This window comes from Arachis ipaensis, chromosome B04, assembly GCF_000816755.2.
Source record: "Arachis ipaensis cultivar K30076 chromosome B04, Araip1.1, whole genome shotgun sequence".
NCBI lineage: Eukaryota > Viridiplantae > Streptophyta > Magnoliopsida > Fabales > Fabaceae > Arachis > Arachis ipaensis.
In genome coordinates, this window is record NC_029788.2 from 126,347,865 (window position 1) to 126,362,630 (window position 14,766).

Consider the following 14,766-nt stretch of genomic DNA (forward strand, 5'->3'; position numbering starts at 1 on the left):
TTTATCCTCTTTATAATTTTTTAACTCTATAATTCTTTTATCATAATCTACAATTTCAGAACGACAAAATTGATATAATTTCAAAACAATTATATTCCTAACCACTACTTTTAAAAACTAATTCAAGACTAAAGTGAAAATTCAATAATCACTTTTGAACGCTTAACTCTAAATCCATGCTAAATATAAATCCTCTGCTGTTGAGATAAGTATGTGGATGTTTATTTAATGGACGGTTCACTCTTTTTAGAATGAGAATTCATTTTCTTAATACAGATTGAAATTAATGAAACAAAAAAGTAATACTATTGTACGTATATAAATAGGCATAAATTGATACCAAAACTACGTACAATCGAAACAATAAAACCACTTCTCTCATTCTTCATATACCGTTCTTCTCTTTTTCTCTTTTATAAATAAGTTGCTAGCTACATATATTAGTAGATATATATAAATCATCTCTATTATATTGAGATAATTATATTGGTCAATATTAATATTAAAGTTATTTATTTATGCTTCTTTATTTTATATCTATTTTTTCTTCCTTATTTATTTATTCTATAACACATTATCAATACGAGACTCTGATCAAATTTTAGGAAGACTCAAGTAACAAATTTTTATTATGTCAAAACTCTCTCATCTTGAATTTAATGCTCTTGATATATCTAGAAACAACTATTTATCATGGATACTAGATGCTGAAATTCATCTTGATTCAATGGATCTTGGAGATACCACTAAGCCTGAAAATAATGCATCTCGGAAGGATAAAACCAAAGTCATGATCTTCCTTCGTCGTCATCTTGACGAAGGATTAAAAAATGAATATCTCAAATTAAAAGATCCTACAGATTTGTGGAAAAATCTTGAAGAAAGGTATAATCATCAAAAGACAGTGATACTTCCTCAAGCCCGATATGAATGGACGCACTTGCGTCTACAGGATTTTAAATCCATAAATGAATATAATTCAGCAATGTTTCGAATCACCTCACGAATGAAATTATGTGGAAAAAAGATAACTGACAATGAATGTTAGAGAAAACTTTCTCGACCTTCCATGCCTCAAATGTGCTCCTGCAGCAGCAGTATCGAGAAAAAAGATTTAAAAAATATTCTGAGTTAATTGCTTGTATTGTCTTCTTGTTGCTGAACGCAATAATGAGTTACTTTTAAAAAATTATGAAGCGCACCCAGCTGGCGCCGCCCCATTTTCTAAAGCAAATGTGGCAAATCATTACCCCATAAGAGGTAAATGGCAAGGTTTTAATAACAAGAAAAAATATGGAAGGAAAAAAAATTATATTCACAAGAAAGGATCTCACTAGAAGTGGGATAAAGAAAGAAACAATGGAAAATTAATCAACAGAGGATAAATATCTCTGTTGTAGTGGAAAGGGCCATTGGTCGCGTACCTGTCGTACCCCAAGGCATCTAGTCGATCTTTGTCAAGCATCTTTGAAAAAGGACGACAAAGGAAATTAGACGAATTTTGTTTCAAATGATGTTGAAAATTACACCACTCATTATGAAGCATTTGATTTTTTTGAGGATCTTGAAGGAAATATTGGTCATTTGATCAATGATGGAATAGTTTAATATGTGGGATTGTTAAGTATTCATGTAAATAAATAATATAAGAAACTTCTTGTTAAGTTTTATTTTCTATGCATTTGAATTTCAAGTGTGATGTATATAAATAATGTTTGATAAAATATTTATGTTTATGAATTTTAAGATTACTAAATGTGCCAAGTTCTAAAATAATAATAAAATTTGCAGTATATGATACCATGTACAGTATTTTTTAGAAAAACAATCAAGAAAATAATTTTACTGCACATATATTTCTACTCATTTTAATATTATTATTATTTGTCTTTAAAAAAAATGTCAAAGACATATAGTGAAGATGTTTGCCTTGCGAATAGTACAAGTTCGCATACTATTCTCAAAACTAATATATATTTTACTCATCTTGTGCCAAGAGAAGAATATGTTAATAATATTATTGGCTTAGACAATATGATAGAAGGCTCCGGAAGAGCTATAATTTTATTTTTCGAAAGAACAAAATTCATAATAAATAATACATTATTGTCTGCTAAGTCTCTACAAAACTTATTGAGTTTTAAATATATTCACCGAAATGGATGTCATATTGAAGCAATGAATGAGGAAAATCATGAGTACTTGTATATCACAACTCATGATTCAAATAAAAAGATTATATTAGAAAAGTTACTCTCCATTTCATTTGGGTTATATTATATCAAAATTAGTGCAATTGAATCACATGCCGTTGTAAACCAGAAGTTTACTAACCCAAATGAATTCATAACTTGGCATTATCGATTGGGTCATCCGGGAACAACCATGATGCGGAGAATTATTGAAAACTCCCATGGATATTCACTAAAAAACTAGAAGATTCTTAAATCTAGTGAATTTTGTTATGCTACATGTTCTCAAGGAAAGCTAATTTTAAGGTCATCACCAGTAAAGATTGGATTTGAGTCCCCTGAATTCTTAGAAAGGATTCAAGGCGATATATGTGAACCTATTCATCCACCAAGTGGATCATTTAGATATTTTATGGTCCTAATAGACGTATCTTCGAGATGGTCACATGTGTACTTATTGTCTTCTCGCAACTTGGCATTTGGAGATTGCTTGCTCAAATTATTCGATTAAAATCACAGTTTCCAGAAATCCAATCAAAATAAATCATCTTGATAATGCTAGTGAATTTACTTCCCAAGCTTTTTATGCTTATTGTATGGCTAACGGAATAATGGTTGAACATCCAGTAGCTCATGTTCACACACAAATTGGGTTAGCAGAATCACTTATTAAACACCTCAATTAATTGCTAGACCCTTACTTATGAGAACAAATCTCCCAACCTCAACTTGGGGGCATGCTATTTTACATGTCGCAACACTTATTCATTTGAGGCCAACAAATTATCATCAGTTCTCTCCTATGTAATTAGCTTTTGGCCAACAGTTAAATATTTTTCATTTAAGAATATTCGGGTGTGCGATATATGTTCCCATTGTACCACCTTTTCGCACCAAAATAGGACCCCAAAGAAAATTGGGGATATATGTTGGAAATGATTCTCCCTCTATAGTGAGGTATAGTGAGATACAAACTGGAGATGTATTTAAAGCCCGATTTGCAAATTGTCATTTTCATGAATCAAAATTTTCAATATTAAGGTGATTGAATAAGCTTCTTGAAAAAGGAACTTAATTGGAATGCATCATCATTGATGCATTTAGATCCTCGATCAAGGCAATATGAACTAGAAGTTCAAAATATTATACATCTGCAAAGAATAGCAAATGAATTACCTGATGCATTTTCTTATTCAAAGAGGATAACCAAATCTTATATACCAGTGAAAAATGCCCCAATTTGAATTGATGTCTCAATAGGATAAGTGGCAACTGAAACAAATTCACGCCAGAAGCGTGGTAGACCGGTTGGTTTCAAAGACAAAAGTCCTCGAAAAAGAAAAGAGATAAATACTATTCCTGTTGAAAAATACATAGTAAAGATACTTGCAATTGTCCAAAATTTTGATATAATTTTGACGCCAAAAGACGTTCAGGTACCTAAAAATTGGAAAAATGACGAGATCTCGATAAATTATGTCTTTACAGTAGAAAAATGGGACCGAAATAAGACAATTGCCAATGAAATATTTACATATAATGTGGCATTAAATATCATGCATGAAAGTAAGGATCTTGAGCCAAGAACAGTCGAAGAATGTCGATAAAGGAATGATTGGCCAAAATGAGAAGAAGCTATGAAGGCTGAGTTAGACTCACTTGCAAAACGTGAAGTCTTTTGACCTGTAGTCCGTACATCAGGAGATGTAAAACCTGTTGGATACAGATGAGTATTTGTGAGAAAACGAAATGAGAAAATGAAGTTGTGCGCTACAAAGCTCAACTTGTAGCACAAGGTTTTTCACAAAGGCCCGATATAGATTATGAAGAAACATATTCTCCTGTAGTGGATACAATAACATTGCATTATTTGGTCAGTTTATCTGCATACCATAAACTACATATACATTTCATGGATGTGGTAACAACCTATTTATACGAATCATTAGATTGTGATATTTATATGAATGTCCCTGAGGGACTAAAGATGTCTAAACCATCCAATGAATATTCGCAGGGGTTATACTCAGTTAAGTTGCAAAGATCTTTATATGGTCTAAAGCAATCTGGACGAATGTGGTATAATCGTCTTACTGAGTATCTGGCCAAAAACGGATTCAATAATGATGATATCTGTCCATGTGTTTTCATAAAGAAATCTGCATCTTGATTCATTATAATTGATGTGTACGTTGATAATTTAAATATCATTGGAACTCATGAAGGGATTCCAACAATTATAAAAGTTCTAAAAGAAGAGTTTGAGATGAAAGATCTTGAAAAGACTAAATTTCTTCTCGGCCTGCAGATCAAGCATAAAAAAATGGGATCTTTATTCATCAGACAACATACACAGAAAAAATTTTGAAGAGATTTTATATGGATAATTCACATCCATTAAGTACCCCAATGATCGTAAGGTCTTTGGATGTGAAAAATGATCAAATTCGTCCTAAAGAAGAAAATGAAGATATCCTTGGTCCTGAAGTACCATATCTTAGTGCTATTGGAGCGCTAATATATCTTGCTAATAACACACGACCCGATATATCATTTGTTTTGAAGTTACTAGCAAGGTATAGTTCCTCTCCATCCAGAAAGCATTAGAGTGGAATCAAACAAATCTTTCGATATTTTCATAGAACGGTTGACTTGGGATTGTTTTATCCATATGGATCCAAGTCATAACTAGTAGGCTATGCAGATGCAAGATACTTGTCTGGTCCACACAAAGGGAGATCTCAAATAGGATACCTGTTCACATATGGTGGAACAGCTATATCATGGAGATCCACGAAACAGACGATTACAGCAACATCTTCTAATCATGCTGAAATACTAGCGATATATGAAACTAGTCACAAATGTTTTGGCTCAAGAGTTTGATCCAATATATTATGTCATCATGTGGACTGATTGGTCATAAGATAGCTCCAACTGTCTTGTTTTAAGATAATACAGGCATATAGCATGCATTGCTCAACTCAAGGGTGGATACATCAAAGGCAATAGAACAAGGCATATTTCTCCCAAATTTTTCTTCACTCATGATCTTTAAAATCAAGGAACACTTGATGTCCAACAGATCCTCTCAAGCGATAATCTGGCAGATTTGTTTACAAAGTCACTCCCAAAATCCTCCTTTGAAAAATTGGTACATCAGATTGGGATACACCGATTTTGAGATATTAAATAATGTCGACGAGAGGGAGAGACTGTACTCTTTTTTCTTTGGTCAGGTTTTTTTCCATTGGATTTTTCTTGACAAGATTTTTAATGAGACAGTCCCCATCACAAAAGGATTTTGTACTCTTTTTCATTTATTAAAGTTTTTTTTCATTGAATTTTTCTTTAGTAAAATTTTAATGAGGCATAATCTTAAATGGTTATCCAAGGGGGAGTGTTGTGATAAGCATGTGGATGTCCATTTAATGGGTAGTTCACTCTTTTCAGAATGAGAATTCATTTTATCAATACAGATTGAAATTAATGAAACAAAAAGACAATACTATTGTAGGTATATAAATAGGCATAAATTCATGCCAAAGCTACATACAATTAAAACAATAAAATCACTTCTCTCCTTTTTCATATACTGTTCTTTTTTATCTCTCTTTTACAAATAAATTGCAGCCTGCTATAGGCTTTTTTCAAAGTACTAAGCCTGGCCTATTATTCAGCCTGGCCTGGCCTGAAGCCTATTAAAAGGCTTGCTAATTTTTTTTTACAAAAATAAAAATATTATTTAAAAAATTATTTTTTAATAAAAATAGTTATATGTAATATGTCATATATTTAATATTTGTAAAAAATTTTAAACTTTTAACATATTTAAAATATACAAAAATATTTATAATAAAATATAATAAATTTAAAATATCTCATAATTTTATTAATAATAAATAATTATTTATATATTTAATTATATTTTAACAGGTCCAGGTAGGCCTGACAGGCCTATAAGGCTAATTAGTGAGCCTAAGCCTGGCTTATTAATGTATTAAGGCTTTTAAAAGAGCTTGGGCCTGTACCTATTTTATAACAGGCCAGGCCAGGGCCAGGCCAAACACAGGTCAGGCTGCAGGCCCCTGACAGGCCGCCTGGCCTTTTTCCACCCCTACTTGCTAACACATTTGTCCTTAGCTTGTCACTTACCATATTCACTCATGTCATAATTTATCACCGCCTTGAACCCTCAATCATCACGATCGCGTCACTCTTTTTTTTTTTTACAGAGAAAAATTACTATCCGTACATAAAATAATAATACTACACCTATTGTGGCTAATTTTTTTAGATATTATCAAAACATAGGTGTAACAGGGAGATATTATGTTAGTTTAGTGTAATACATTGATATAGAGATTGAGAAAATATAACAAGAAATCGTTATTGACGATTTCAGAAAAGATAAAAAAACTATAAAAATGAGACTAACGATTTTTGAATAGGACAAAAAATATAGAAAATGGGACTTACGATTTCAAGTAGGACAAAAATAAGTTCTGAATCTATAGGAACATGAAATCGTTAGTGTCGATTTCCTTTTTTATTAATTTTGAAATTATTTAATTCGTAAACGTGAGTAACGATTTGTTTATTAACTTCTCTATATATAGAGTGCGTGCGTGAATGTAATGTCTTGCAATTCTCGATTTCCTTTTCTCTTTCTAATACTCTTCTTATACTTCTTATTCTTTTTATTGTTTCTCTTCTTTCCTGTGTGCAAGTAATTTTTTTGTTGTTTGTTATTAGGTAAATTTTTTTTGTTTATTTTAGTTATATAAATATTTCATTTTGATACTATGATATTTCGTTAATTCGTGTTAGAAATTATAATAGAAATATAATTTTTGTGATAACAAAAATGAATAATAATATTAGTTTTAAAATTTATTATAATAGTCAAACTTTATTTGAAACAGCTGAAGGTGTGATATTTATGTGTAATAATCCTTGTATATTTGTTCTTTTTTTTTATGGTGTCGTTCGAAGAATTTAAGAGTTATAGTTGTCAAAATATAGATCCTCATATGCCAAAGAGGGTGACAAATATTTTATACAGACGACCTATATTAGTATTCGGTAGATTCGTTCAATTTCATGCGACGTGCATCAATGATGACACAAGTCTGCAAGAGATGTTCTCAATCTACTATCAAGCCCAATCACAAGTGTCTATTATTGAGCTGTATGTGGAGTTTGACCAATTACCAAATACGATGGAACAATATGATCATGATTTTGATTGGGAAAGTTATAACGGTGACAGCGAAGAGGAATATGAAGGAAATTACTATTTCGTTGATCCGAATGCAGACGAGGAACAAGAGGACTGCACCATTGAGTCGGACGTCGAAGACGTCGCAAATGCACTAGCGAGTGAGCATCCATTCGAAGAACCGTCTTTCATGCGCGCTTTGGATCTCGATGCCATGAATACTCCAGAATTTTCGGAGTATGCCAATGCAGGTTTGTAGTTGCATCACACTGTATTTGGATTAGTACTTTAAATATTATGTTTGTGTATTAATATTATGCACTGTGTAAATATGGGTTGGCGGCGTTATTGCAGATCCACCTATGGTCAAAGATGGTGAATTTGTCATAGGGATGAAATTTAATTCTAGAGAGGCTGTGATCAAGGCAGTTAAAGATTATACCATTCACAGAGGTGTTGATTATCGGGTTTTTAAGTCTGAGCCGACGACATTTTACGCGAAATGTGTGCAATATGGGCAAAGCTGTGATTGGCTTATCAGGGTTAGCATGATGCGAAGAAAGTATTATTGGGAGATTAGACGATACAATGGCAACCATACTTGTACTAGAGCCACTATTTCTCAGGATCATTCGAAGTTGGACTCAAACACTATTGCAGAAGCAATTAAGCCATTGATAGAGGCCGATCCATCCATAAAGGTGCGATCAGTGATTGCAGATGTCCAATCGAAGTTTAACTACATGATTAGTTATCGCAAAGCATGGTTGGCTAAGCAGAAGGTAGTTGAAAAAATTTTTGGAGGGTGGGAAGCCTCTTATGAAGCATTGCCCATATGGTTTGAGGCAATGGTGAAGAAAGAGCCATCAGTAGCCGTCGAATATGAAACGTTACCTTGCTACCATGGGGATGAATTGGTTCAGGATGTCAGGGTTCTAAACCGAATTTTCTGGAGTTTCTACCCATGTATAAGAGCATTTAGGAATTGCAAGCCGGTTGTACAGGTAGATGGCACACACTTGTATGGAAAATATAAAGGAGCGTTGTTGGTCGCAGTTTCTCAAGATGGCAACAACAATATTGTGCTAATTGCGTTTGCGCTTGTAGAGGGGGAGACATCAGATGCATGGTTCTTTTTTCTTCGTCATTTGCGAACCCATGTGGTGACAAAGGATGTGATGGGACTTATCTCTGATCGACACAAGTCTATTAGGTCAGCAGTTTCACGTTGTGATGGAGCATGGGAGCCGCCAAGGGCCAGACACATGTTTTGCATGAGGCACATAGCATCCAACTTCTTGAGGAAGTTCAAGGCACCGTTCATGCAAAAGCTTGTGGTGAACATAGGTAATTAACAATGTGTTCTATATAATATTTTATGCATCTTGTGGTTATGTTTCCAATGGTGGTTATCGTTGTATCTTTTTGTCCAGGCTATTCTAAGACGGTGGATGAATACGAAATCCGTTACCAGAGGTTGCGCAGTTGGGGTGAGGCATACACTTGCTGGCTAGATTCCCCATGAGCAACACTCTTTGGCATATGATGGTGGTCATCGATGGGGTCATATGACGAAAAATCTAGTGAAGTGCATCAATGGGGTGTTGAAGGGTGCACGCAATCTTCCCATCACAGCACTTGTAAAGGCGACTTTTTACAGACTGAATGAGTTGTTCACAAGGAAAAGGGATGACGCTGAGACTCATCTTCGAGCCGGACACTTATTCTCCGAAATAATGACCGAAAAAATTCAGCAAAATTTAATTGCGGCTGGAAACATCATGGTTAGTTGCTTCGATAGGCAGAATGAGGTTTTCGAGGTGAGGGAGATGCCCAGCGGTGTTGAATATGCGGTAGACTTGCGACGTAGGCACTGTGACTGTGGTTATTTTCAGGTAGATCGCTTTCCATGTCGTCACGTTTTTGCATGTTATGCAAACCAATGTCTTGATTGGCAAGTTTACGTTCATGAGGTGTATCGGATGGATGAGATCCGAAAGGTGTACAGAGCTAGATTTAAGCCATTGGGCAACCCAACAACATGGCCCGTGTATGGAGGGCCACGGATGATACCTAATCCTTCATTTAAGAGAGTTACCAAAGGTCTTTCCAAACAAACTCGCTTCTTGAATGAGATGGACACACGATCAATGCGAGGTCCAAGACGTTGTAGGCTATGCTGTGTAGAAGGACATAGTCGTAGTAGGTGCCCCCAGCACGCCGGATTTAGTGCACGCGAGGCAGACCCACCGTAAGTGTATAATATAGGAAAGGCTAAGGGCGTACATTACATATTTTAAAACGACGTTGAGTATATTATTGCCAATTACAATCTACTAGTAATGAAGAAAAAGTATGTATCCAGGTTAAGCATTTATATTTTTAGTGAATATAGTAGTTTCTCATAGCATGGTTATAGATTCTAGTAGTACATAAATAAAATTAACATCACGGACTTTGCCATTAACTAGCACATCAAAGTAGAATCTAGTAGTTTGTCATAGCATGTACATAAATAAATTTAACTAGCACATCAAACTAGAATTTTGAATTCACAAAATACATCGTGGAATGACAAACCAATTTGCTACACATATTTTGTAAATTTTTTTTTTACTGTGTTCACCACTTTTTTGTACTTGTTCGACATTGCTTTCTTTATCGCTGATGGGGTATATCTCTTTTGGCTACGACAGGGTGGATCTACCCTTAAATTGTAGCCTTTATCCCGTTCTTATTTTGTTGCTGTTCCAGTCACACCTGCCAACATTAACATCATATCTCAATGTACATGTATGTAATAATTATAACATAAATCACATTTATTTCAGAGTGATAATAATACAGACAGACGCTACAATACCATCACATTGTAATAATTAAAAATGAATTACCTCTGGTCGGCCTAGGCTGCCCATTGTTATCTTCGTCGTCATCATCATCCTCACTTTCATCCGAATCTTCTTCCTCATTATCGTCGTCACTTGAGTCCATCTTATCACGGTATGGACTGTATCTGCATTGTGCAAACTGGTCTTCTTCATGTGTCTCCTGGATTGATGAATCAATGAGATTATGATCAATTCTTGGAATATATGCACTAGTTCTAGAGTTGTATTCGTGACCAATACCTCGACCCCAATCGCTTCTGCTGGAGTCAAGTGACACTCTAGCGGCTGAATAAGAGGAACTGGTAGGTCAATGTACTTGTGAATCGAAAGACAATCTATCAGGCACCACTTGAGGTGGTTGTGGCACCTCTTCCGGATATAACTCCTGCTGGTATATGGGATGTTGGGTCGGATCCAGCACATTAGACATTTGGGGCGTACTTGGATCTTGCATGAACCCGATGATCTGATCCCAGGTAGTTTCTACCATTGCCTCTGTCAATTGTGGGCTGTAATGAGTATGTGGTGCATCAAATTATGGGACATATAGATGTTCTATTTCCATGTTTTGTATAGCCATTTCACCCTGAGTTGGAATCCATCCAGCTTCACTAGGATGCGATGGTGGCTGTGACTGTGGTGGGTGTGTCGGCGGTGGTGGACATGGTTGTCGCTGTGGCGATGGTGACCGTGGACGTGCCTAGGGTGATGGATGCGGCTGTGGTTGGTCTACACGAGCAGACAACTGTATCTGTTCAGCAAATTCTCTATGGTGCCAATCTGTGTAAACATCTGACGGGTCAAAATTATCAACTATCTCTGAACCAAGCACATCCCATTGTCTGCCTTGCCACAAAGTGATCCATTCACTCCACTGCTGGACCAGTTATAATTTTTTGGACCCGTCAACAACATGTTGTGTGCATCTCCAAGAACCTTTGGACTCTCCGGTGGGTCTTGTCGTCTCCCGAATTGTCTCTTAACCCTATCGGTTGGGCACCACTCAATGCACTCGAAGGAAATGAGTGGAGACGGTGCAAGCCACATGCGTGCATCCTCATACATGTCATGCAGCATGAAATCGGGTCCGAGATGTCGCGCACTATATGGGTCCCACAAAAACCATGTCAACAGAAAAACACTAGATTAGGCAAACCTCTTAACAATGAAAATAACGCATGGTATAAAATTAGAGGATGAATGAAACATAAGCAATAATAATGACATACATTAGCATTTGTAATGTTATCAAGCATTTGCCTAAAATGTGCAGGTGTCCACCGTGTAAACTCACTCGAAGAGGCATCCCACTCATTCCACCTGTCCATACATGCAACAGTGCTAAAGGCCCATCCAAATCTTTGCAATCATATTGCGTGGCCCTACACAGAGACCTATACAAGTGGGCAAGACAAGCTAATCCCCAACTATATGTCCTGATTCTAGGAATATCACGGAGCAAGGGTAGAAATTTTCAATGCACCCCTACACCGGATTTGTCAGCAAATAACGTGGTACCAAACAGCGACATAATAATGTGGTACCTGGTATAACGCTCCATAGCCTCATGAGTAGTCAAAATTATTCCATGCTTAACATTACGCAACCATGTTAGCTTGATAAAGCTACTTCTGCATTCACTCGCTGTTGGGGCAACTCCAAAGTTCATCAGACATTCTTGCACCATGGATCCGTGATTACTGTTGGTTGGCCCTGTAACTGGTAGCCCAGTTCCTTGAAGCCCAAGTATCAAAGCTACATCTTCTAAAGTGATAGTACATTCACCTATAGGAAGATGGAACGTATGAGTCACTGGATTCCACCGTTCTACCAAGGCATTTATCAGGACTATTTGTCCTGAAATTTTTCGAATCTGAGACCCATTGTAAAAGCCAGCGGCTCTTAGATAGGGTTCTATTCTCCGATCATATGGTTCTGGAGCATATAAGTGTCTCAGTCCAATTACTTTAGAACCCTAACAAAAATAATCAACACATAATTATAACTGTTAAAATAATAATGATAATAACAACAATAACAATATCAATGTTAATAAGTATGGAAATGCACTAGGAAATGAAACTATTAAAAATGAATTATAACAACTGTAATCACAATAACTATTAAAACTTAATAACACTATCAGTAAACTTGTAACTATCTCAATAATAGTAATAATTATAATAATAATAATAATTAAAAATAAAATAGCCACTAAACTCTTAAAAATAGGGTAATAACGTGTTTATTTGGATTAACTATCATGTTCATATTAACATTAACTTATTACAGTCAAATTTATAATTATAACTAACTTTTACTCCATAATAACACTATCATGTAAACATATAATAACTATATCGATATTGATAATAACGATTAAAAAAATAAAAAAGCCACTAAACTCTTAAAAACAGAGTACTTATGGGTTTATTTAGATTAACTATCATGTTCACATTAACTTATTATACTCAAATTTATTATTATAGCTAACTTTTATTCTATAACAGTACTAAGTTCATTTAACCAACTTATAATTGATGTTAACATTATAAATAATTTTATAGACAAAAAAATTACTTACATATAAAAGATGATCAAGATATTTCACAATATGTTTATCCATTGAGATTTTTTTCTTCCCCATCTTAAAAAAGATAAATCTGAAGTTCCACAAAACATGCAACCTTCATATAAAAACAATGGCACTTAAAAAGAAAGGAACCGAAACAGAGAGCAGAGAGTTAACACACACTTTGTGTTTTGATGTTTTGGTCTTCTCAATGATAAGTGAGAGCTTCTGGGGAGAGAGGAGTCACGGACCACACAGGGGCTCACCACATGCGAGCCACGTGGACACAGCATCAAATTGGAAGTACCGATTTGATTCATGCTTCCCGAACGTAGATCGCCCATCTTGCGGTTGCTATCCGCTATCTCTCTGCTTACCCCCCATGAATCGGTACCCTCATTTTATTTATTGATCCTAGTCATTCTCACTTGATCCAACATCTCCAGCTTTTCTTTTCACATTCTCTCTCCTAATAGAAAACGCTATTCACAATTTGTTTAAAATCGTTATTAACGATTTCTAAATATGCCAATTATCAAATTCATATCGGTGCATAACACATTCGGAACCTCATTTATGGATATTATCCACAATCTATCCTAATATTAAAAATAAAAAAACTCACCTATATATTGTTGACCTTAAAACTTTTTTAGGGTACAATATATTTTTTTATTTTTAAAATTTGAGTAATTATCTAAATTATGTTTTAAAAATTTTAAAAACAGATATTTAGTTTTTTAAGAAAATTAATACAAAAATTAATTTCTAGTATTTTTTTCTTTAATCATAACAATTTTCAGTTTATTTTTTGACATGATTCACTAGCAAAGACAAAAGTCTTTTAACTTTTTTTTTTCACCTTCATCGTTATCTCTTCAACTCAAAAATCATTTAAACAAAAAATACACGATGACAACGTTGTCTTTACACACAATATTATATTCCCTTTCTTAACGACTATAACAAAAAAATCTAAAATAAAGGGTGGTTGCAGCAAAAAAAAAATAAGGACACTACATGTATAAAAAAAAAAGCGTGATAACTTGATTAAATTTAGTTAAAAAATTATTTGATCACCAAACATTTATGTTTTACTAATGATTTTTTTAGGAATAATAAGGGTTTTAAATGTGAATGAATGGAACACATTTTTAATTAATTGAGAGCTTGGAAGTTTAGGAATTTAGGATAAGGTAGTACATATGAGAATTCAATATATACACAGAAAAGTTTTGGATAAGTTGAGATAATTAGGTATTTATTTAATTCTTTAGAAAATTATTTAAAAAATTATTTAAAAAATTTAAAACATAAAGATAAAGAAATAGACATTTTTTCATGTATCTATCGCATAAATACTTACACTAGGTAATTCTAACTCATTTTATTTCCACCTAAATTAGATTAAAAGAAAGAGTAGAATATTGGAATAAGTTCTATACCCAATCACATCATTCCAAAATATCTCAATAATAACTTTTTAAGTATTTTTTATCTTATTATTCCACGTGCAATAATATTCTACAACTTTCTATCCACTTAGACATAATAGTTGCCGTTCCTTCAAGGTGGTGAATGATTTAGTTCTTACAAAATATTCCATTGCTTTTCATCCACTCAAATGTAGCTTTTGTTCCTCTAATAATTAAGGATGTGCATGCGATGGTTTAGTTGGTATTGGTACAAGGTTGCAAAGTTTTTTTATTTATATATAATGGAGAAATTATATTAAATTTTCGCCAAACATTATATATAGGAAAAAAATTAAATGAACTTGAAAAGGATATAAAAGAAAATTAAACAAAGCTTATGTTGATTAATTAAATCAATTTAATTCGCTTTGAATATGCCGAAGAAAATATATTACCGATCGACGCGACCCAATCC

The 14,766-nt window shown here is 34.1% G+C and overlaps 1 protein-coding gene across 1 annotated transcript; it reads left to right on the top strand.

Moving 5' to 3' along the window:
• Positions 7,415-8,938, top strand: LOC107637253. The gene is made up of 3 exons (XM_016340685.1): positions 7,415-7,664; positions 7,768-8,760; positions 8,847-8,938. Exons 1-3 carry the CDS (start codon positions 7,415-7,417, stop codon positions 8,936-8,938), a joined length of 1,335 nt encoding a protein of 444 aa, XP_016196171.1.